Source organism: Quercus robur, chromosome 12 (assembly GCF_932294415.1).
Source record: "Quercus robur chromosome 12, dhQueRobu3.1, whole genome shotgun sequence".
NCBI classification, from domain to species: domain Eukaryota; kingdom Viridiplantae; phylum Streptophyta; class Magnoliopsida; order Fagales; family Fagaceae; genus Quercus; species Quercus robur.
In genome coordinates this window covers 5558712-5583007 of record NC_065545.1, presented here as the reverse complement: position 1 = coordinate 5583007, position 24296 = coordinate 5558712, and the positions used below count along the sequence as shown (strand labels likewise).

At 35.8% G+C, this 24296-nt stretch overlaps 3 protein-coding genes across 5 annotated transcripts; 2 read left to right on the top strand and 1 right to left on the bottom strand.

The window, feature by feature from the left end:
* Positions 1-8871: 8871 nt before the first annotated feature.
* Positions 8872-9207, top strand: LOC126708055 (uncharacterized). Its single transcript, XM_050407876.1, has one exon. The coding sequence runs from the start codon at positions 8872-8874 to the stop codon at positions 9205-9207; it is 336 nt and encodes a 111-aa protein (XP_050263833.1).
* Positions 9208-14364: 5157 nt separating this feature from the next.
* Positions 14365-16808, top strand: LOC126708054 (increased DNA methylation 1-like). Its single transcript, XM_050407875.1, has one exon. The coding sequence runs from the start codon at positions 14365-14367 to the stop codon at positions 16762-16764; it is 2400 nt and encodes a 799-aa protein (XP_050263832.1). The 3' UTR covers positions 16765-16808.
* Positions 16809-17672: 864 nt separating this feature from the next.
* Positions 17673-24296, bottom strand: LOC126708873 (WD repeat-containing protein ATCSA-1-like). Of its 3 annotated transcripts, none has more exons than XR_007649282.1 (10): positions 24000-24296; positions 23115-23375; positions 22842-23001; positions 21594-21772; positions 20502-20745; positions 18741-18914; positions 18570-18659; positions 18356-18411; positions 18060-18131; positions 17673-17949 (listed from the first exon to the last, which is right to left on the bottom strand). XR_007649282.1 is itself a non-coding variant. In XM_050408862.1 (9 exons), exons 1-9 carry the CDS (start codon positions 24147-24149, stop codon positions 17908-17910), a joined length of 1353 nt encoding a protein of 450 aa, XP_050264819.1. In that variant the 5' UTR covers positions 24150-24295; the 3' UTR covers positions 17673-17907. The 3 variants fall into 3 exon arrangements, 1 of the variants encoding a protein (XP_050264819.1); XR_007649281.1 differs by having other exon boundaries at positions 18760-18914; positions 24000-24295; XM_050408862.1 differs by lacking the exon at positions 18356-18411 and having other exon boundaries at positions 18760-18914; positions 24000-24295.

The window sequence follows — 24296 nt, the reverse complement described above, 5'->3', positions numbered from 1 at the left end:
ATAAAAAAATAATAATAAGTTAATTATTACCTAAAAAAATCAGTTAAATGAAAAAGAAAAGGAAAAAAGAGTACGAATAATGCATGCGTCTCGATCTTTGTTAAATGATATTCAAATTTAATATCCCGATAACATAAGTAACAATAATCAGTTAATTATTTCCTTAAAAAAAATACTAATCAGTTAAACTTTCCCAGCAAGGGACAAGGTTGAAACTACCACTCACGCGGTGTGGGATACTGGGAATGTAGTGTTGCAAGGTACATTTGATTTGGGAGTGTTTCCTCGAAACAGTGTAATTTACGATACAAAACCACATCAAATTTTGGTACATTGTATGGGAGCGAGGTAATGGATCAAGGAGATATATCTCATGTCATTTTCCTAGAGAAAAACCAATCAATGGAGACTACAGCCAAATTCGGTAACCAAATTTAAGAAACTGTGTTCTCTCAACTGAAAAACATAAAGAGGAAGATTCTACCGATTGTTTTGACAAACACCAATTAATTTTTGATTCATGTAGAAAATAAATCTTAAATATCTTATTTAATGACTAAAAATTTTACTATTTGAACTAACTGAAATTCACAATTATTTTGTTATTTTGTGTTTTTTATTGTCTTCAATGAAAGGGTTCAAATCTCTCCCCAAAATATCTATCTATTGAAATAATAATAAAATAAAAAGTCACTAAGCAAAATTGAGTGTCTTCTCTTTTCATTCTTGACGGACTAATGGGTTATTGAATTTTTTTTTTTTTTTTGACCGAAAATGATAGAGGGTTATTGAATATTTAAAAGCCACATATCTTGTGCAAGTTAAACGGATCCAATATTGGGTTAAGTAAACGTTCAAAGTCCATTGCATTTATAACAAACAAGCTAATGGGTAGATAAGAGCTTCAAAGCTCAACCCATCATCATTTTTTTGTCTACAGCCAACTCATCATCTTCTTGGTTGAGGAATCAAACAAAACTAAAGAGAGCTTCTTGCGGTCAAAGCATTGAACACCATAGTCTAAACACATAATTTAAGTTGATTCCTCAAGAAAACTTATCACCCAAGGACAAGAGACATGATTAATTTATTTTTTCAAACTAAAAGTAATAAATAAGATCACGAATTTTTATAAATTAAGATGGGACAAAGCATGATTCAGCAGCTCATCAGTGAGCTTATTAAAGTGTCACAACTCTCATGTATGAGCTTGACATACCTTTGTTGATTATATGAGCTCCTGACAGGGTAGGTGAAAAATAAAGATTCTCATTGAGTTAACACTTTCAATTATGAGATGATCTCATTGAAGTTGAATCTCACTATTTCATCTTATATAGTTGACATTAAAATGTCACTTTAAAATCTCAAACCCCCACTTTAGCGGAAGGATAGTTTGTTTGCTTTCTTTTTTTGGACCATTACTAAAAGAGTAAACTCTTCTTTGTTTAGAATTCAATCCAACTTTTCTCTCTCTTTCTCGGAAAAATACACCCTGTTGTGAGTGTATGTTTCTCTCCACTCACATCTGGTGGGACCCACCAACTGTGAGTCCCACCAGCTTGTGAGAGGGAGGAAGCATACACCCGTTACAGGGAATACTTCCTCCTCTTTCTTCCTCTTTTTAAAAGGTCTTCTTCACCTTTTTATAAAACAAGTAAAAAATATAATAATCAATAAAGAACAAAGAGTAAAAAAATAGAGCTCAACTCTCCTTGCCTATAACCTATTGTCCTACTACACCACACTACCTCCTTTCAGATGACTTCAAAACTGTGAGAATGATCGAAAGCTAAAGACGAGAGCAAATCCTCTTTGTCAAGTGTTTTTTTTTGGGGGCTACATTAATTGTCTAAGTGATACTGTATTACAACCACATCACATTCACATTGGTATGCTCTCATAGGATTTGGATCCAGTGCAATATTTTAGGTATTGCATCGAGTGCAATTACTTTTATTCCTCTCACACAAAATTTTTATTATTCTTATTTTTTAACTTTAACTTTTTAATATTTTTTATTCAATGGTTGAAATTAAAAATTATTTTTTCAACTTTCCATCTCAACCATCCAAAACTATTGCATAAGATAATACACCATTGATTATACTTTCACTTCTCACCCTCGTAGTTACTCTCATCTAATTAGAAATATCCACTTCTACCGTTGAAGTCATATTATTTTAGTACTATTGAACACATGTTGTTCCTTTTTTATTATTATTATTTTTTGGATTACTAATGTAGAGACCCCTAGAGAGAGAGAGAGAAAAGAAGCTTACTAAATCCCCGCAATGGCGTATATTAATTCATGTGTACATGTGGGATTGCATTTGCACCCATTAATCCAATCTTAGTGGACCAATTAAAAACCGTGCCCACAATACATTGACAAAAGTGCCAATAAAATACTATCATCATACTTTAGTCTTTAGGGTCCGTTTGTTTTGGCTTCAAACCATTTCAAGAAATCATTTTCCGTAAAATCGTGTGTTTGGTTGCGCATGGAAAATAGAATTTCCGGAAATGCATTTCATTTGACCGTAAAAATAAAAGCTTTGACCCGGAAATCATTTTACATTTCTATTTTCACTTCAAACCATTTTCGAACTCAGATACGCAAAGAGAGAGAGAGAGAGAGAGAGAGAGAGAGAGAGAGAGAGAGAGAGAGAGAGAGAGAGAGAGAGAGAGAGAGAGAGAGAGAGAGCAAGGAGAGATCGCGCCAATCACACCAAATCACATCGGTCTCACCGGTCTCGTTGATCGCAGCACCGCACAGATCGCACCAAATCGCACTGGTCTTGTCACAGCGCCAATCGCACCGCGTTGATCAAGCAAAGATTGCACTTGTCTCGTTGATCGCAGCACCACGCTAATCGCACCGTGCCAATCAAGCAAAGATCGCACCAAATTTGATGATTTTTTTGACTGGATTTGATGATTTTTTTTTTTTTTTGGGTTTTGTTTCTTTTGTGTTTGTGGACTGAGAAATGATATTATATATTTGTTTGGAAACTGAGAAAATGTGAGCAACAAGTAGAAAATGTGTTTTCTATAGTATTTTCAAGAACACAACCAAACACTAAAAAATATTTTTCGAAGTATTTTTTAAAATACCACCAAACACCTGAAAATATTTTCTTTTCTGAAAAATATTTTCACTTGAAAATATTTTGCACTTGGAAAACATTTTACATAGAACTAAACACAGCCTTAAGTGAAACTCTTTTACTTGGTCACTTGTTTGGTATTGCACTTCAAATAATCGTGTTAAAAATTAATATATCATTTGTTTGTACAATAAGCCTCAAAAGAAAACTATATATATATATATATAGTTAGAGCTCAAAAATGGTCCCCAGGCATACTTAAAATAGTGGTACTAGGTATTTATGGCCCAACACAATTAATTTATAAGAGAGTGGGCTTGCTAAGTCAACTATAATGCTCTGTATGATCCAAGTATGAAATCAATGAGGTCGAGACTCTTAATATGATGAAAAGAAACACAAAACAAGTATAAACTCTTCCTTGGGCTTGTCTGAGGATGCAATGTTCATATATTATTTGCTCAAATCTTGATACAAGTTGATACTCTCTTCCCTCTCATTCAAGTTCTATTGTTCCAACCCCATTTCTAGAGAGAGCTCCTTCCTAATGCATCTGAACCCTCCACCTGTACGTCCATTGGTAGTAATTGGGATGCTTGTCCCATCAGGAACTTGCTGGAGGTGATAAAGAGTGTTATGAGCTGTGGAACTACTATTCAGATGTCTTTTCCTCATTAATGCGGCCAGCTAAGTTGGTGTAGTGTATTAAATGTGGAGGTGATGGTTACCTTCCCCAAATATTTCTTCTTTTCTGTACTTGCACATCTCTGATGTCTTTCACGGTGCTTTGTCTTTTGGTGCAAGTGGTCAAATGAGGCAATCCCGAGGTGCATTCGTTCCTCGGGCTCTTCAAGTATGACCTTTTGGGCCTCAACACAGATCAAGTTCAACCTCCCCCCCCCCCCTCCCCACACAATCTTGGTATATATATATAGTTAGAGTTCAAATATGGTCCCCAGACCTACTTAAAATAGTGGTACTAGGTATTTCTGGCTCAACACAATTAATTTATAAAATAGTGAGCTTGCTAAGTCAACTATAATGCTCTATATGATCCAAGTATGAAATCCATGGAGTCAAGACTCTTAATATGATGAAAAGAAACACAAAACAAGTATAAAATCTTCCTTGGGCTTGTCCGAGGATGCAATGTTCATATATTATTTGATCTAATCTTGATACAAGTTGATACGCTTTTCCCTCTCATTCAAGTTCTATTGTTCCAACCACCTTTCTAGAGGGAGATCTTTCCTAATACATCTGAGCCCTCCACCTGTACGTTTGTGGGTAGTAATTGGGATGCTTGTCCCATCAGGAACTTGCTAGAGGTGGTAGAGAGTGTTGTGAGCTATGGAACTACTGTTTAGGTGTCTTTTCCTCATTAATGCAACCAGCTAAGTTGGTGCAGTGTATTAAATATCGAGGTGATGGTTACCTTCCCCAGATATTTTCTCTCTTCTTTACTTGCACATCTCTGATATCTTTCACAGTGCTTTGTCTTTTGGTGCGGGTGGCCAAATGAGGCAATCTCGAGGTGCATTTGTTCCCTGGTCTCTTCGGATGATGGGTCTGTTCGTTTTCCATCCTCAAACCTTTGCCCACATGTCAGGTCTGGATTAGTGTGGTCTCTTTGTCTTCCCTCCTCGAACTTTAGTCCATACGTCGGGTACGGATTGGCGCACGAATGCGCCTTTGCCAATTCTCAGACTAGGCCTACGGGTTCTAGATTGTGTTCGGATCCTTCCTTCCCATATATATATAATCAATTTTTTTAATGGGAGTATCTAATCATATTTGAATTACAAATAATTTCTTAATCTTACTTGAAGTGCAAGTAAAGAAATTCTATATATAATTTGAGTATTGTTAATCTAAGATTTAACTATTATAAATACTCATTAACGAGATTCTAAAAAAACTAAAGAGAGCTTTGCGCGGTCAAAGCATAGAGCACCATAGCATAAACACATAATTAAAGTTGATTCTTCAAGAACATTTATCACCCAAGGCAAAGAATCATGATTAATTTTTTTCTTTAAACTCAAAGTAATAAACCAAGATTGTTTGGGGGGGGGGGGTTGAACTTGATCGGGCCAAGGCCCAAAGGCCCAGAAGGTCATACTTGGAGAGATGGGCCAAGCCCATCAATGTGGATAGAAGCAAGAGCGTTTGAAGAGTAAAGGGTAACTCCCCAAAACGGTTCCTGTGGAGATCAGAGTTAGCCATCAATATCGAAACTCTTATCTAAGGTAATGAGCATGGGTGGTCCTTTGGCGGACAAGAGAAGGACTACAGGCAACCGATTCCTTTTTTAATCCAAGATGCCACTCCCACTAGATTCGCCTCGGGAAACACCCTAAAAGGATAAGGATCATAGAGGTAGTCACCTTCGCATTAATAAGGGTTCTCTACCTAATCTCTTCGACATTAAATGCATATAGGACAACCTGAACAATGCAAACACTTCCAAAAGTCCTATTTCATGATGAAAAGAGGGTAGAACCAAGGGGTGATGTGACAAGTATCCCAAAAATCCAGCTGTAAGTAACCCAGCTGTGAAGATAAAGGAATGAAAAATGCCTATAAAAAGAGAGAAGGCTGCAACAGAAAGGGGGTTGGGAGATATCAAGAGAATACCCTAGAGAAGAATAAGAGAGAAAAAACTGGATAAGCTGAGTAGAGTCACGTTGTATTTTTTGCTTTCTTGCTTACTCCCTATTCCTCAAGAAAGCAGTTTATGTATCTTAGAATAGTTCATCTTCACTCCTGCTTTCTTAATTAGTTATTTAGGCCTCCCATTGTGGAATTTATACCTTATGTTTATGATAAATAACTTGTGCAAGCCAGTTACTTAGACATTTTAGTTCGTTAATGTGTGTTTGAGTTTCTTACCCCCATAAAGATCATGAATTTTTATAGATTAAGCTAGGACAAAGCATGATTCAGCAATTCATCAGTGAGCTTATTAAAGTGTCATAACTCACATGTATAAGCTTTACATACCTTTGTTGATCATATGAGCGCCTGAGAGGGTGGGTGCAAAGTATAAATTCCCATTTATTTAGGGTGAGGCTTGTGTCCAGTGAAAGTTTCCACTGGACACAGCAGGATTTGGACACGTGTCCAAATCCTACCGTGTCCAGTGAAAACTTTCACTGGACAGTTTTCACTGGACACAAGCCCTTCCCATTAATTTAACAGTTCCAATCATGAGATGATCTCATCGAAGTTGGATCTCATGATTTCATTTTGTTTAATTGACATTAAAATGTCACACATTAAAAAATATATATATATATATATATATTTTTTTTTTTTTATTGGCACTCTTTTTGGGACCATTACCAAAAGCCTAACACTGTATTTGGTTGGGGTGAATTTAGGGAGGATGGAAAACATTAGAAGGAAAACAGTGTTTTCCACTATTTGGAAAACTGAAGAAAATAGGAAGGAACGAAAACCCGGGAGATTATTTTCTCTCGCGGGCCCACAAATTTCTTCCTCCCAAATCGGGAGGAAAAGCCTGGAGAGAAAATTCTCTCACAACACTTTTACCATAATGCCCTCTCCTACCTACCCTTATTCATGACCTTCTCACCTACCCCACCTGATGACTTTTGCTCACAAATCCTTATCACTTTTTTTCCTCTTCTCATCTTACCTTCACAGCACACCAACATTCAGTGGTCCAGGTTCTTTTTTTTTTCTTCAATGTGATCTATTATTGCTAACCACCTTTTTGCTGGTTACAAAATCTTTTGCCCAATTAAATTTATATGTACACTATTGTAATTTTTACTTTATAATAATGTAAATAATAATATAAATTTATATATATGATGTGGTAAATTTTATATTATTTAATGAGTACAAATAAATCTATTTCTTACATATTATGTAACAAGGGTATAATAGTTAATTTATATAAATTACATTTTCCATTTTTCCCTTTTTCTCTCCAACCAAACAAAAGAGTTTTCCACCTTCCCACTTTTCCACCCCTCCAACCAAACACACAAGAGGGAAAACTAAATATTTTTCATCCTCCCACTTTTCCACTCCTCCAACCAAGCGGGACCTAAACTTTTCTCTCTATACACATTAGTCAATTAACTTTTCCCTCTCTCTCTTCCTCTTTTTAAAAGGACTTCTTCACCTTTTTATTTTTAAACAAGAAAAAAAAAATTAAAGAGTAAAGAAGTAAAAAAAGAGCTCAACTCTCTTTGCCTACAACCTATTGTCCTACACTACACTACCTCCTTTTAGATGACGTCAAAAATGTGAGAATGATTGAAAGCTAAAGACAAGAGCAATTCCTATTTGTCAAGTGCTTTTTTTTTTTTTTTTGGCTACATTAATTGTCTAAGTGATACTATATTACACCCGAATCACATTGTATGATCATTCAAGAATTTGGATAAAGTTAAAGTAAAAAAGTGAGAGTAGTAAAAAGTTTGTGTGAGATGAATAGAGGTAATTGCACCTAGAGCAATATCCTAACTTTTTCTTACTTTTTTTTAATTTAATGATTGAGGCTAAAAGTTACTTTTTTTTTTTTAAAAAAAAAAAATTTATCTCATCCATTAGTCTATTGCATCAGGTCATAGACTTGTTACTTCCACTTATCACACTCATATTTACTCTAATCTAATTAGAAAACTCCACTTCTATCGTTGAATTCAAATTATTTTACTATTGAAAACATGTTGTTGTTCCTTTTTTTTTTTTTAATGGAATACAATAAAGTAGAGAACCCTAGGCAGAGAAAAAAAAAAGAAAAAAAAAGCTTACTAAATCCCCGCAATGACATATATTCACGTGGCCATGTGGAATTGCATTCGCACCAATTAATCCAATCTCAGTGTACTATTTAAAAACCGTGCCCACAAAACATCAACAATAGTGCCCATAAAATACTATCATTATACTTTTGGTCTTTAACAAGTGAAACTCTTTTACTTGGCTGGTACTGTTTTGGATACCGCTTATTTTACTGAAAATTAAAAATTAAAAACACTATAACAAAATAATTTTTAAATATATGAATAATGTAGTGGGACCCATTTTTTGTTAAGTTTTGTTATTCAAGAAGTTAGGTTGCTTTAGTGGGTTGTTACCACTCTGTCAATAAGTCCCTATTGTTAAGGGTTAGTTGTTTGATTGAATTAGTCTTACCACGTTATTAGGATCTGTTAAACGTGGGCTATTATTTTTCCTGTTTTCATGTTTTGCTCTGTAAGGCTATAATATAGCCAAGTTTGCTCTTCAATCAAATAACATAGATTTCTCCCAAATTTCCTTATCTTTTTCATAAGTTTTTCTGATTCTTAACATTTAGTATCAGAGCCCTGTCATGGGGCTTGGTTAAAATTAGAAGCAGCAGTCTTCTACATGCATAGTGATTGAAGTAGGATGACAGAAAGTTCTTTCGTGCAACCAGCAATTTCGAAATTTGATGGGCGTTATGATCATTGGGTGATGCCCATGGAAAACTTCTTGCGTTCTAAGTAATACTGGGGCTTGGTGGAGAGTGGGATTCCTGCAGCAACAAAAGATCTCACAAACGCTCAGAGGAAGAAAATTGAAGATCAAAAGTTGAAAGATTTGAAAGCAAAGAACTATTTCGTTTAGTCCTAAAGACAATCCTCAACAAGGATACAACAAAGAACTTATGGGATTCTTTGAAGCAGAAGTATCAAGGTACAACACGAGTAAAGCATGCTCACTTGCAAGCTCTCCGGAAGGAGTTTAAATTCTTCACATGAAGGCAAGAGAATATGTGAATGAGTATTTTGCTTGGACCCTTACCATAACCAACAAGATGAAAGCAAATGGTGAAGACAAGGGAGATGTTACTGTAGTTGAAAAGATTTTGAGATCCATGACTCCAAAGTTTGTTTATGTTGTGTGTTCCATTGAGGAGTCTAAGGATATAGACACCTTAACCATTGATGAGTTGCAAAGCAGCCTGCTTGTGCATGAACAACACATGAGTTCTCATGAGGAAGAAGAACACGCTTTGAAGATTACTCATGGAGATCAATCTGGAGGAGGGGGTCGAGGCCATGGAAGTTTTAGAGGAAGAGGAAGGGGATGAGGCAGTCAAGCAGACAAAGCTATGATAAGGCCACAGTGGAGTGCTATTACTGTCATAAGCTTGGGCATTTTAATGGGAATGTCCAAACAAGGAGAAGAAAGCCAACTATCCTTAGACTCAAGAAGAGATGTTATTGATGTCTTATTTTGATATAAATAAGGCCAATTGAGAAGATATGTGGTTCCTTGACTTGGGATGTAGCAATCATATGTGTGGAAAGAGGGAACACTTCTTGGATTTTGATGGAAGTCTCAGAGATTCGGTGAAGCTGTGCAACAACTCAAGTGTGGTTGTAATGGGAAAGGGCAATGTACGGCTACAAGTTAATGGAAGAGCACAGATTATCACAGGAGTATTTTACGTGCCAGAGCTGAAGAACAATTTACTAAGTATTGGGAAATTGCACGAAAAGGGGCTTAACATTCTGTTTCAAGGTAAAAAGTGTAAAGTGTTTCATCCTGAGAAAGGCTTAATAATGGAGACGAAGATGACTTCGAATTGAATGTTCATACTACATGCTATATCTCAGCCTATGGCATCTACTTGTTTCAACACAATCACGGAAGATATGGTGCAACTTTGGCATTGTAGATATGGACACTTGAGTTTTAAGGGCTTAAAGACTCTTCCACAGAAGAAGATGGTGAATGGTTTACCATAGTTTAAGTCTCCCTCAAGGCTATGTAAGGCTTGTTTGGTAGGGAAGCAACAAAGGTTCTCATTTCCAAGGAAAAGCACCTGGAGAGCTTCACAAATTCTTCAATTAGTGCATGCTGATATTTGTGGACCAATCAAGCCCATCTCAAATGGCAAGAAGAGGTATTTGATTACTTTCACTGATGACTTTAGTAGAAAAACATGGGTTTATTTTTTTATGGAGAAATCTCTGTTTTTTTAATGAAGAGCAAACTTGGCTATATTATAGCCTTACAAAGAAAAACTTGAAAACAAGAAAAATAACAGCCCACGTTTAACAGATCCTAATAACGTGGTAAGACTAATTCAATCAAACAACTAACCCTTAACAATAGGGACTTATTAACAGAGTGGTAACAACCCATTAAAGCAACCTAATGTCTAGAATAACAAAACTTAACAATTCCTCCCTTAAACTGAATGCTACAAGCACTCAGTTTATATCCATCTTAGAACAAACTCCCAATAGCCCTCGCAGGTTCAAGAAAACATCCAGCCTTGTGGTTATGTGCAAAAGGGAAATGAACAGAAGGTTTACAAGTTAAAGAAGGCACTTTATGAGCTTAAGCAAGCACCGCATGCTTGGTACAGCCGTATAGAGGCCTATTTCATGAAAGAAGGCTTTGAGAAGTGTGACTACTAGCATACTTTGTTCATCAAGACAAGCAAAGAAGGTAAAGTATTAATTGTAAGTCTCTACGTTGATGATCTCATTTTTACTGGAAATGATGAATTGATGTTTACAGAGTTTAAAAATTCCATTAAGCATGAGTTTGACATGACAGATCTTGGTAAGATGAGGTATTTCCTTGGTCTTGAAGTCTTGCAAAGATCTGATGGTGTTTTTATCAGTCAAAAGAAATATGCTTTGGAGGTGCTGGAACAATTTGGAATGGACAAAAGTAATTCTATTCATAATCCTATTGTTCCTGGCTTTAAGCTCATGAAGGATGAAGGTGGAGTTAAGATGGACAAGACTTACTATAAATAGATTATGGGTAGTCTCATGTATCTGACAACTACTCGACTTGACATGATGTTTGTGGTAAGTCTTATTAGTAGATATATGGAGAATCCTACTGAGCTTCATTTACAAGCAGCAAAAAGGGTGCAGAGATATTTGAAAGGAACAACTGGGTTTGGAATTTTCTATAAGAAGGGAGGAGATGATGAACTTGTTGCATACACTGATAATAATTATGCTGGAGATTTGGAGGACAGAAAGAGTACTTTAGGCTAGGTGTTTTTATTGAGTTCGAGAGCAGTATTTTGGTCATCAAGAAAACAACCAGTAGTAAGTCTATCTACCATAAAGGTAGAGTTTATTGCTGCAGTTTCGAGTGCATGCCAAGCAGTATGGTTGAAAAGGGTGTTAGGAAAGCTGGGTCAGAATCAAGGCAAGTCAACTATTATTCGTTGTGATAGTAGTTCTGCAATCAATCTCTCAAAGAACCCAGTAATGCATGGTCATAGTAAGCACATAAATGTACGTTTCTATTTTCTTCGAGAGCTCACAAAGGCTGATATAGTGGAGCTGGTCCATTGTGGGACACGAGAACAGTTGGCTGATGTGATGACTAAACCACTCAAGCTGGATGTTTTCTTGAACCTACGAGGGCTATTGGGAGTTTGTTCTAAGATGGATATAAACTGAGTGCTTGTAGCATTCAGTTTAAGGGAGGAATTGTTAAGTTTTGTTATTCTAGACGTTGGGTTGCTTTAGTGGGTTGTTACCACTCTGTCAATAAGTCCCTATTGTTAAGGGATGAGTTGTTTGATTGAATTAGTCTTACCACGTTATTAGGATCTGTTAAACGTGGGCTATTATTTTTCATGTTTTCAAGTTTTGCTCTGTAAGGCTATAATATAGCCAAGTTTGCTCTTCAAACAAATAATAGAGATTTCTCCCAAATTTCCTTATCTTTTTTATAAGTTTTTCTAGTTCTTAACATTTTTAATGAAAGTTTTGTTGAAAAAAGAGGTTTGTGGGTCCTGTAAACAATGCACGGGACCCACTGGAAAAGCAAAAAAAGCCAGTGCACGTTCTAAAAAAAAAAAAAAAAAAAAAAAAGGAAACGCCAAAACGCAAGCGCTGGGTCTGTTTCAGTTGTACCCAAACGGGTACTAAATAAATGTGTTAAAAATTAAAATATCATCTGTTTGTTGTTGTACAAGTGTGAGTTCTGGTTAGCTCAAGTAGTAAAGTTTCTAATGGTTGAATAAGAGATCTGGGGTTCAATCTATGCCTACACCAAAAATTGATTGATGTCTTGGTTTAATGATAAAAAGTTATTATTAGGAGTAAACACCATAGGTTGAAATTCTCAAAAAAAAAAAAAAGTGTAAGTAATTTAAGTATTGTTAATCTTATCCTCGCTTTTTTTTTTTTTTTTTGGGAGAAGGTTATCATCACTTAAAGTGCAAGTAAATAAATTCTATAGATAATTTAAGTATTGTTAATTTAAGATTTAACTATTATAAATACTCATTAAAGTATCTAAAATAAATAAATAACAAATTAATTATAATTAGTCATATGTATTGTAAGGACACAAAAATCCGGCGGCCCAAACTCACTTAGAATCGTGAAATTTGTGTTATTTAGCTAGGCCAAAACCAATAGGTATTTGTTTAGAGAGTGGGGTAAAGCAAGTTGGGCTTAGCCCGAGGATTCAGACAAAAAAGGAATGAACGAAAGCCAAAGATTAAGAGTATAAATGGTCCTTTACAATCTCACCCGAGGACGATGTTCTTGCACAAGGATGTACACTCTTCTCTCTCTATCACTATCACTATTCTTGGTCTTATCTCTCTTTCTTGATTTTTCTGGGAGCTCCCTTTATCTGGAAGTCCTCTCTCTTTATATACTCCTCAGCTAATTGCATCCTAACCCTCCTTCTACAATCCTCTAGACTCTCCTTAGGACATTTGTCCCTTTAAACTTCTGTTGAAGGTGGTAGAAGGAGATGCTTAGCTGTGAATTATATTGTTCAAGTCACTTCCTCATCAATGCAGTTGATAAAGCTGTTGCTAATCATTTAATGTGGAGGTAGTAGGTGAGCTTTCACTAGAAACTTCCTTCACTTACCTTGACTCTCACTAAACACCATCCTCTCCATTTGGCCTTCCAGGAAGTATTTTGTCCCCTCTCCTCCTATCCTCGGGCAGATCCCCTCCTCGGGCGGATCCCCTCCTCGGGTTTAGAATGCTTTTATGATGATAGTCACAGTTTGTTGTATCCTTTCTCAGTCCTTGGGTCCCCACATGTACTGTTTTTCTCCATTATATTCTATTTAAAATTATACTCTATGTTATGTCCTTAATTATCATGTTTTTGTTTTTTTTTTTTATCAATTCTACTAGTGTAGTAATGTTATACACAACTTTTTTTTTTTGGGAGAAAAAATGTTATACACAATACTTAATAGTAAAAATGTAGCTATCAAATAATAAATCCTAGGTGGTAAATTGTTTTTATTCTAATTTGAAATCACTATTAAAATTACTTTTTTCCCAATTAAAATTACTTTTTGCCCATTTATGTTAGTCAATAACAACTTTTCAATTTTTTTTTTTCAATGAGAACTTTCCCTCTAGAATTTGTTGTAAAAATACTAAGACATATGTGGCCTATGAGGAAAAATTAGTTAAAAGATATGTTTTCGTTTTCAAGAGATATATACTTTTATAAGGATAAGGATACTGTGATAAACATTACCAGTACTATTTTAAAGATACTCTACTATCAGCAAACAGTGAGTAGGCCTAAACAAATAAAGAATAATTACAAATTTAAAATAAAGTATAATTACTATTTTAAAATAGCTATAACTGAATTTTCTAATCATATTCTTAAAAAAAAGAGAGAAGAGTGTGAGGGAGGGGGTGTACAAATGTTTTTTTTTTCCCCCTTTCATTTTTATTATATCAATAAACTGAAAGACCAACCACAAATTCAAATCAAATTAAAATAATTTTTTTTAGAAAGAAATAAATAAATAAGTATCATTTTTTTTGAGAGAAAAATAAATAAGAATTAGGTCGAGCCGTCGAGAATAAGAACTTGAATTTTAATTTTTTTAAGTTTTAACTTTTAACGGGTCAATTGCTTGATGTTTCCACGCCGAACTATTCGTATCACGCATATAAGGGCCTTTTTTTTTCCCTGCGATTTTGTGTTACAACGCCGACTCTCATTAAAAGTTTAAAACCTATAAAACCCTAGAGAGAGAGAGAGTCCAACGCTGCCAAGGAAAACCTTTTTTGCCTCTTGGCGTTCTTTCTTGTTGCTGAAAGACACTAAAGGCTTTTTACAATGTAGAGAGCCCTAGAGAGAGTGAGAGTCTCATCCCTGCCAATGAAACCTTAGAGAGAGTGAGACTCTTATCCCTGCCACTGAAATCTTTCTTTTTGTTTTTGATCTTTCTTGCGGCTCAAGGAATCAAAGAAAGACTTTTTACAATGGAGAAAACTGTTTCTAGGATTTGCCATTCTCCATTGGACGTTCTTGTTGATGAACCCGAATTAGGCTCCCAGGCTGTTTTGGATTGGTATATGTTTGGTGAAGCAGAGGGTAACAACTGTTACAGGAGTACTTACAAGAAGTCAGATGTGAAAGAAAAGGCAAAGAAGCATCTTTTGGCAATGGGTTGGAAGTTTTGGTATGGTCAGAAAGGATCAAGGCGTGAGTTACGGTATACTTCACCCAATGGCAAGTGTTTTTACTCGCTTCGAATGGCATGTAAAGGCTATTTTGATCAACAAGGAGGAGTTTCTCAGAGTACTATAGTTGGGTCAAAGAAGACTGATCAGTGTGTTTCTTCTAATTCTCTTGCCACAACTGATGGTCTTGCTTCTACTTCTTGCCAAATGGTTGTTTCTGATTCTCTGTCAGAAACTGAGACTTTTACTTCTGGTTCTGTTTGTGAAACGGTTGTTGCTTCTAATTCTCCTTCCACAATTGAGACTCTTGCTTCTAGTTCTTCTTGCCAAAGGGTTGTTTCTGATCCTCTCTCAATAACTGACACTGTTGCTTGTGATTCGGTTTGTGAAAAGGATGCTTCTGATAGTTGTAAACCTGTGCAATCTATTAATGTGGGTGGTGAAGTTCAGGGTGAGTTTGCGACCGGCAAACACAAAAGAAAAAGGGTCGCTTCTTTTTGTAAACCTATTAAATTTATTCCTGTGGGTGACGAAGTTAAAGGTGATTTAGCCGCCAGCAACCACAAAAGAAAAGGGGGAAAGGTATTGGCAGATTTGGAGAGAAAAAGAGATCATTCAAGAGTTGCTAAGTTGAGCCGTGTGGCCAAAACAAACAGAATAGTAAGGAACGCAGTAATTCCCAATTCCTCAAACCGCAATCCTCGAACAGTGTTATCTTGGTTTATAGACAACAATGTGGTGTTGCCTAGGGCAAGAGTATATTACCGTGGTAAAAATGGTGGTCCTCCATTGAAACAGGGGTACATTACTCGTGATGGGATTGAGTGTGATTGTTGCTCTAAGTTGTTTCAACTCACTGCTTTTGAAGCTCATGCTGGTAGTACAAATCACAGACCGGCTGCCAATATTCTACTAGAAGATGGGAGGTCTCTTATGGATTGCCAAAATCATGCCAAAAATAGTAATGAGGACAAATGCCTCACAACAAATTTACAAGCGAATGATGATATATGCTCTGTTTGCCACTATGGGGGTGACTTAATACTATGTGATCAGTGTCCATCCTCATTCCACAAGGATTGCCTTGGTTTGCAGGATGTTCCAAGTGGTGATTGGTTTTGCCCTTCATGTTGTTGTGGAATTTGTAGTCACGGAAAATTTCAAGAAGAAAATGGAAATCCCATGGATAATTGTTCCATGACTTGCAAGCAATGCATGCATAAATTTCACATTGGGTGCCTAAAGAGTAAAGGGGTGGTGAACTTGGAAAGTTATGATAAAGATCATTGGTTTTGTGGCAGAAAGTGTGAAGACATATTTTTAGGCCTCAGCAAGCTGTTAGGAAAACCAATTCCAGTGGGTGTTGATAATTTGACTTGGACACTATTTAAGTCTAATTCTGAAAGTGATGCTCCTGATATTGAGGCCTCGACAGAGACCTACAGCAAGCTCAGTGTTGCTCTAAGTGTGATGCGTGAGTGTTTTGATCCTGTCAAAGACCCTCTTACCAACAGAGACCTTGTTGAAGATTTAATTTTCAGTAGAGGGTCAGAGCTTAAACGAATGAACTTCAGAGGATTCTACACAGTGCTATTAGAGAGAAATGAAGAACTAATAACTGTGGCTACTGTAAGGATTCATGGAGAGAAGGTGGCAGAAGTACCTCTTGTTGGCACCAGGTATCAATATCGCAGGTGTGGAATGTGCCAAACTCTGATGAATGAGCTTGAAAAGCAGCTAATGGTTCTTGGAGTGGAGAAGCTAATTTTGCCAGCTGCTCAGGGTGTGCTGAAGACATGGACAACTTCATTTAGGTTCTCAGAGATGACAGATTTTGAGAGATCACAGTTACTTGATTATACTTTCCTGGATTTCCAAGATACCATCATGTGTCAGAAATTCTTAATGAAGAACCCTGGAGCAGAAATTGTGGACCAAGGACTTGTCGATAGTGTTGCGAGCCATGGCAAATCCAATTCAGAGTGTTTGGTTGAAGAAGCCAATTTTCAGAAGGCGAGCAGTAGCAACAGTAGAGATTATTCCAAGTTCTATAAGAGGAGGAAGATATCAGCCTGTGAGAGCCAAAGCATTGGTTATTCAATTGATACAGGAGAAGAAAGATTTGAGCCTTTGAGGCCCGAGTTCCATTCAATGACGCATTCAGTAGATATCTTGAGCCCGTATTTAATATTGTTCTAGCATCTTGAATATATTTTAATGAGCTATGTAAATTTTTTTTTACCTCAATGAATGAGAAAGACTTAGAGAACTCAGCAAAAAAAAGAAAAAAAAGAGAGATACTTAGAGAATTTGATGTCCACTTTTCACTCCCTTTTACATTTTGTTTGTCCACCTTAGATAATAAATTTTTAAGGCGTCATCATTTAATACTTTTGGCTATCAAATAAAAAAGTATAAGTTTTCAATATTACTTTATTTAATTTAAACTCATACAAAGAAAAAGGACAATCATTAACTTTTTCAATAAAGTAAATGGCATATTAGTAAAGCTAAGCTAGAAAATTGTATTCTAAAATGGAAAAGAAGACCATCACAATAAGTCTACCGTTTACTATAAAAAAGACAACCAAAATGAAATGGAACTTGGAAGTACATACCTATTAGTTGGGTAAAATTAATAAATCAACCGCTTATTTTGCTGAAATTAGAAACTTTTTATTGAAAGTATATAGAAAAAAAAAAAAAGCTAAAAGTTGATTTTTGGAGTAATAGGACCCACTTAACGGAGGAAAAGACCCACTTTAAGAGCAAAAATAAGCTAACTTTTTCTCAAATTCCAAACGCAACCTAAAATGATATCTTTTGAGATCAGGCACCTGAAATTAACATTCAACGGCAGGTTTTTTTTTTTTTTTTTTTTTTTTCAAAGTGACACCCAATCTTTTCAATTAAAACATCAAGGTAATATTGGATTTCAGTGCTTGGTTGACAAGTCCTGGAATTGTATGATAGAATAGAAGCTAGAGCCCATTACTGCAACCTATCCCCAAAAGGCTGTTAGTTGCAAACATAAAATGCAGGTCCAGGATGGACACCCAGCAAAATTAGACAATAGGGGATCAACAGCCTCTAATAGACAAAATTCATTAAAAAAAAATCAAAAATTCATTATAAAATCAGCACAGAAATCTATGTTACAACAGTGGCAAATCATACTGATAAACCAAAAAACTTATGATAACAAAAGATAATATGAAAATTAACAATTTGAGCATATACACATGGAACAGACAACAGTGGCTCTTAAGAGGTCATGCTAATATTAGACAGAGAGATTCAAAAAGTCAAGATCAAAAGCCAGAAATGCATCAGCTGCAAATGTCAATCACTCCAGTTATCCCGATCCTGAGCAGGTCCTTCATCCTGCATGTCCATTCAATCCACATGAGATACCAGGCACATGCCTATTACTGTTACATCACATATGCATGATAAATTCAATAAAGGAGTGAATATATGAATTAAGGGTATACCATTTCATCAGCAATCAACCTGGATGGTGACCAGACAAGAATTTGTTTATCATTTCCACCTGTGTATAATTCCTGCAAAATTGGACTAATCAGTCAAACACTTATTGCAGATTATATTAGGCAGAAAAATATCAACCTTCCATGTAAAATGTTGTGTGACGGTTAATTTTATTTCTACAAGATCCATGGCATAAGAATTGATATTTTTCCTTGTAGCTTCTCCATTCTCCAGCTGGAAGTTTTACTCTCTCTCTCTCTCTCTCTCTAAATAAAATTTTACAAGATTGCATTATTACCTGAAACAAAAGTTTTATCCAATTTCACCTTTTTGCCTTTTCCACTTCTAGAAACTCTGAAAATAATTTGGTAGGGCCTGACTTTTACATGCCTTAGTATAACTATAGCTTAATTTATGGGAGAAGCAATATATAACTCAAGGCCGATAACACAATGAACACAGGTTAGCAAGGCACTAATAACAAGAACCTAAGAAGAGGATCATGATTGTACCTGTTCCTGTGAACTAAACCAGCACGAGTTCACATATTCATAGTGTCCACGAAATGTCTGGGATGTATTGCCTGACCATACATCAAATGCCTGTAAAATCAATTAGAACTTCAGGTTTGCATAAAACTGCACTAATATCTTCCATTCAAATTAAGTAAAACAGATTAAAACCTATATAGAGGATAATTACTTTCACAGCTGTCATGCATGGAACAAAAACAAGGTCAGAATCCTGAGATGTCGCCAACTGTATTGGCTTGCCTGCTTGTAGGCGCACAGTTTCAAAGTTCACAAGTGTATTGCAACCAGATTCAACATCCCACAACCTTAATCTTGAGTCAGAACCTGAAATCCAAATGCACGGAGAGAGATTACAATTCCATTTCAGTGTGGTTGGTTTGAGATATATACTAAATAAGAAGGGGTCAGTTATAAAGATAAAGAAATGTTTAGCAGAGGAAACAAGAAGCCTTGATTAGTTTCCTCAATGATGACACTGACAATGAAGAAAAAGAGACTAAGCTCAGAGCCTCAGACAGGTCCATTTTGTATGGCAATAAAATACATATTAAGGGAAACTATTCTTACTTATCCAAAAAGAAAAAAAAAAAAGGGATCAGAGAAACTGCTGAAGGTGAATAACAATAAGAACTGCTTTGGATTCTCATCACAAACCCATTATACAAGTATCTTTCTACTGTTAATGATGATTTTTCAAGAAAATGGATGCAACTCTTGCTCACAGATTCACAGTAAGCACATTTTTTATCTACCCAATAAACAAAAAGCAAATAATATTTCTATCAATATTCATAAAAAAATATATAGTTTATTCATTTCAAAATGAAACATATATATATATATGTCTAATAACTTTTTACTCGGTTCATATATTGAAAATCTCACCATTAGATTATGTCTATATGTTTTAAACATGCATGTCAAATTTCATGTCAATCAGATTTTATTTACAACTCAATCTGTAACCTTATCTTTTATGCATAATTTTAAACTACAAAAAACTTGAAATTTAAACATTTGATTGATGACATAACTATTGATTTTTGATCATCTTGAAATTTTGCAAGCAAAAATGATATTAGAAGAAAATATAATTCAACGGTGAATTTGTCAAAATTTGTATCCAATGAAAAAATATTGAGTGGTGTAATATTATTTAAAGTTACATTAGGTGTAACTTGAATCTAGCCCTATATACATATATATTGCTAATTGATAAAAAGCTGGGGAAGGGGTGAGCTGAGGTGTCCATCATTCTGAGGTTTGCAGAAACTGGTATGGGACAACAAACTAACAGGCAACAACAACAGCATACTAATGATTTATCCTAGTTATTATAATTATAAAAAATAAAAAATAAATAAAAAGGATCTCCACACAGAGCATGCATGCAATTAACTCCGTAATCAATTTTTATACCTTCAACGTGCTTTGCTTCTCTCTCTCTCTCTCTTTATATATATATATATATATATATATATAGATGGGGAAAAAAAATCAACCTGCAGCTTCTGGATCTAGAAGATGCATGCTGTCTTTGGTTACGTATGACCTTGTAATTGAAAACAAGCTTCTTGATTTAGACCCAGGGAATATCATCCATAAAAATATCTGAAAATTGACAGCCAAATAGATCTCTTAGGTGCAACACCAGATACAGCGCACGCTTTAGAGTAAATTTTTTGACTGTCTGCATGCTTTGTGCGTGAGTGGATGGGCAGATTAGGTGTGTTTGTAAACACACACTGACACTGACATATGCATGCACTTTTGACCATGCTGCATGGTTGCATCTCCACAAGCTTTAATCAACTACCACAAAAACTATTCTGGACAACTTATAAGGACTCTTCATATTAAGCATATTTTACGCATGAACACTTGGTACAAAGGTTGCTTAAACAAATCTACCTGCACTTAGAAGATACATGCCATCTTCGGTTGCTTTTAACCCTGTAACAGCACCATAATGAGCAGTGGCACGATCCAGACTAGACAACATCCCTGGATGCAATCTCTGTCTCAAAGATCCTTTAGCTGGCATTCTACCAATGGGTGACTGTTTTGTACCATTCCCATTAGCAAGCTTCCTTTGCTGTGCCCGCAGTTTTGCATTCAAATTTTGGCCAGATGATAGGGACTTAGATGTTAAAGCCTGAATGATATTATAAAATAATATGAGTTATAGCTTATTAAGCAGCTTTTGATTTAATAAGATTATTGCAATTCAAGGCCACAACATGCACGATTATTCACGTACTACACCCATTGATCCAATTCCAGTTATGAAGAATAACTGTAAATATGTAAACCAATAAAATAAACAAACCATTATGCCTGCATACCAGCAATGCAAGAAAGAAAATCTGATATCCGCATTTTTGGCTCTCTCTATACTCTGTAGTTACCCCCCATCCCACTTTTCTTCTGTGTTCATATCACATTTTAGTTAGAACATCAGCCTATTTGAAGCCTCAGATCAATTTCATCACCAACAGGGATATAGCTGTGTGCTCTTGTAACTAGTTCCACATATCAGAACTGATTAAAAAGGCAAGGGATAGAAAAATGGAAAGCTATAAAATTATCAAGCAGCATTGAGTTGTTGTGCTGCCCTTGGCACATCTAAGTTAACCTAATGATAAGCATATAAGAAATTTTGTTCACTCTTTGGGAGACGGGTTTTGATAAATAAAGTTATTCACAACTATTTCATTATGACACACACACACACATGTGATTTACAACTATACATATATAAATACATAATTTATTCAAAAAATATTTCCCTATATCGTCTTAAAAAGGGTTTGAAGAAAGCACATCATAAGATTCAATAAAGTGGACAAAAAATACAAAATGAATATATTATAAACTTTAGGTGATAATTGGAAACACAGATATGATGAAACTAAAATGTAAATTTTAAAGTGGACAAGAGTTTGCAAAGAAAGAATAATAAAGCAAGGATTTTTGTTAGAAGAGAAAAGACATCAAGAAAACCTTATTAGTGGCAGAGTGTTCAGGGATAGTTGGGCGTCTCCCAAGCTGAGAATGAGACTGGTCTAAAACAAGAAAACATCCAGCACGTCTGATGTCCCAAAACCGTATTGCACCATCACATCCTCCAGTAACCAAAACCCACTCACTAGAAGTTGACCACTCCACCGTCATCACACCGTCTACCATAAAAAATGCTATATTATACTTAAATGCAAGGCAGCTTTCTTCTATGTTATAACTGGAAGCCAAATACAGAATAATACAATTGTAACAGATTATACAACAAATGTATTCCCATAAAAGTAAATATATTTTCTAAATAGAATATTAACAACAGTGAACTCAAGCTACAGGACAGGAGTCTAATCCTAAGGGAAAATATCATATAAAACGGCAGCAAAATTTGCACTGCAGTAGAATAAGAAAAATTGTACATAAGATATAGCAATTACTCCTTTTTTTTGGTGGGCAGGCACAATGTAACCCTCCACGTTCTAATTTTCAGGAGTGCATGTAACCTAAAAGTTAAGTTTATTGGACTCAGAGATATTTCTTGTGCATGTGGACCTCTCTTGACAAGTGGCATTCTATGTCCCATTTAAGAGTCAATTATCTATGCTATCTGTATCTCTGCCACCCTACTAGCCCAATGTTGTTCCAGGAAGAGGTCAGCACTTGTCCAATGTGAATATTGTCAGGAATCTGTGGATCGTTTGCTTATTCATTCTACAAATGCTCACAATTTAAGGAACTTTGTGTTTTGTTTGTTTGGTGTCTCTTGGGTGCTGCCCAAGTATGTGTCAGAGCTGTTGGCGTGTTGGAAAGGGGTTTTGGTCATCACCAGGCAGTGGTTATAATGGGAGAGGGGGGGGGGGGGTGTTGGAAGGGCATTCCTCTGTGCTAGTTGTGGACTATTTGGAGTGAGAGGAATTTTCAAACGTTTTGAGGGGGAACAACATTCTCTATTGGATCTAAAACAGTTTTTAGTGCTCTCCTTCTATGAATGGATGGCTGGGATGAATGGTCTTTCGGTTTCCTCATATGAGGAATTTTTAGATTAATGTACTTTTTGTTAAATTCGTAGTCTCCCTCAGTACACTTCCTGTGTACATGGGGAGCATCCTGTAACTTTGGTTGTTCTTAATAAATTTCTTATTACCTATCAAAAAAGAAAATGCAATATGCCTGAAGTGACAGGTATTTGCAAACGAGAACCTCATGGAACATACATATGAACCATTGACATACCACGGTGACCAGATAGTGTATGAGAGAATGCCCCTGAAGCGATATCACAAAGCCGAACTTGAACATCTTCAGTTCCAGCAGCAATTAGCATGTGAGTTGTTGCCAATGAGGACATGGCAGTTCTATAAACCTTTCCAGGCATTTTAAAATTCATCACCACCTATAAAATAACATAAAGGAATTATATAAATCAAAACAGAGTTCATGAACCAAGCATCAAACATGCGTGCAGGACCAATGAGCATAAGAAGAAAGATCAAGGAGGACGCCTACCTGTGTGGTATTTGTATCCCAGACATTTATGTGATGATCATGTGAACCTGTGATGAATAGGCCAGTGTCAACAGGATACCATATGGCCGAGGATATGGCATATTTATGCCCGTGTTCATGTTGCTTGTCAACAACAAATAGGCACTTGTGCTTTGCTATGAGACCCCCAGCCTCGTAATCCGTGGCTCGTTGAACATCATAAACAGCTGCTGAAGCATCTGCTGCTCCGGATAACAAATATCGTCCCTCTGTCAAATCAACCTGAATTCATCATTAAACACGTGGGCCTCTAAAGCTCCTTCAGAAAAAAAAAAAAAAAAGGCTTTTTTTTGTTGTTGCAAAAAATATGTTATCTATTGTTGAGCTAAAATTCTAATATCTATAAACTTTGCTTGAGTGCTCCAATGTTTTTGGCAATGCTTCCTTCCCTTGTTCTATAGATTTTATTGACCATATTTGATTGTAATTCTTTAGATATACTCAACATGTGTGACTATCTTATCCGATAACCAATCCAACACATAATCTAGGGTTCCGCAAGTACTCTCTACTCCTCCTTAATTTTTCCATCCCCAATCAATACAACTACGACGAGCACAACTCTAATAACGTCAACATTCAATTGATTCCTTGTAATAAAATTCCAATTCTCCATGTACAATTGACACAACGAGTTGAACTCGTTTGATTAAAATCACAACCGGAACTACATATTCTATACTCGTAATAATTTGTGAAATCAATTTCCTCTAAACATGAAATTATCGTCCTAACTCAAATCAACAGAAAATAACCACATATCTTCCCAAAAACACAAAATTTTCAGCTGAATTTGAAAAAAAGGAGTAAGCAAAGTTTTAGTAGTGGTGGTGGTGGTGGTGGTACCTGAAGAGAGTTGATGGAGGCTCGGTGAGGAGAGACGATATCTTTGTGATTAGAAATTTGGAGAGTGCGAATTCGATTGGACTTAATGCGAGTAGTGAAGGATTTTGGGCGAAGTATGCCCCTTTCTCTGTCTCCGATCTCCTTCCACATTCTCCAAGCATCCTTCTTCTTCTTCTTCACTCTTTTTTTTTCTTCTATACAATTTTTCTCTTTTTCTTTTTTTTCTATTCTAATTCTCTTTTCTCTCTTCTTTTGAAAATTCAACGTTTCTTACCTGTTAGTATCTGATTCATATTT

What these genes read in the sequence shown, in the direction of transcription:
- LOC126708055 (XM_050407876.1), top strand. Translation starts at nt 8,872, where the DNA reads ATGAAGGCAAGAGAATATGTGAATGAGTATTTTGCTTGGACCCTTACC.
- LOC126708054 (XM_050407875.1), top strand. Translation starts at nt 14,365, where the DNA reads ATGGAGAAAACTGTTTCTAGGATTTGCCATTCTCCATTGGACGTTCTT.
- LOC126708873 (XM_050408862.1), bottom strand. Translation starts at nt 24,149, where the DNA reads ATGTGGAAGGAGATCGGAGACAGAGAAAGGGGCATACTTCGCCCAAAA. An exon ending in GGGATACAAATACCACACAG is followed by an intron (nt 23,002 to 23,114) that starts GTAGGCGTCCTC and finishes GTTATTTTATAG; the next exon opens with GTGGTGATGAATTTTAAAAT. An exon ending in CATGCATGACAGCTGTGAAA is followed by an intron (nt 18,660 to 18,759) that starts GTAATTATCCTC and finishes TTGATTTTACAG; the next exon opens with GCATTTGATGTATGGTCAGG.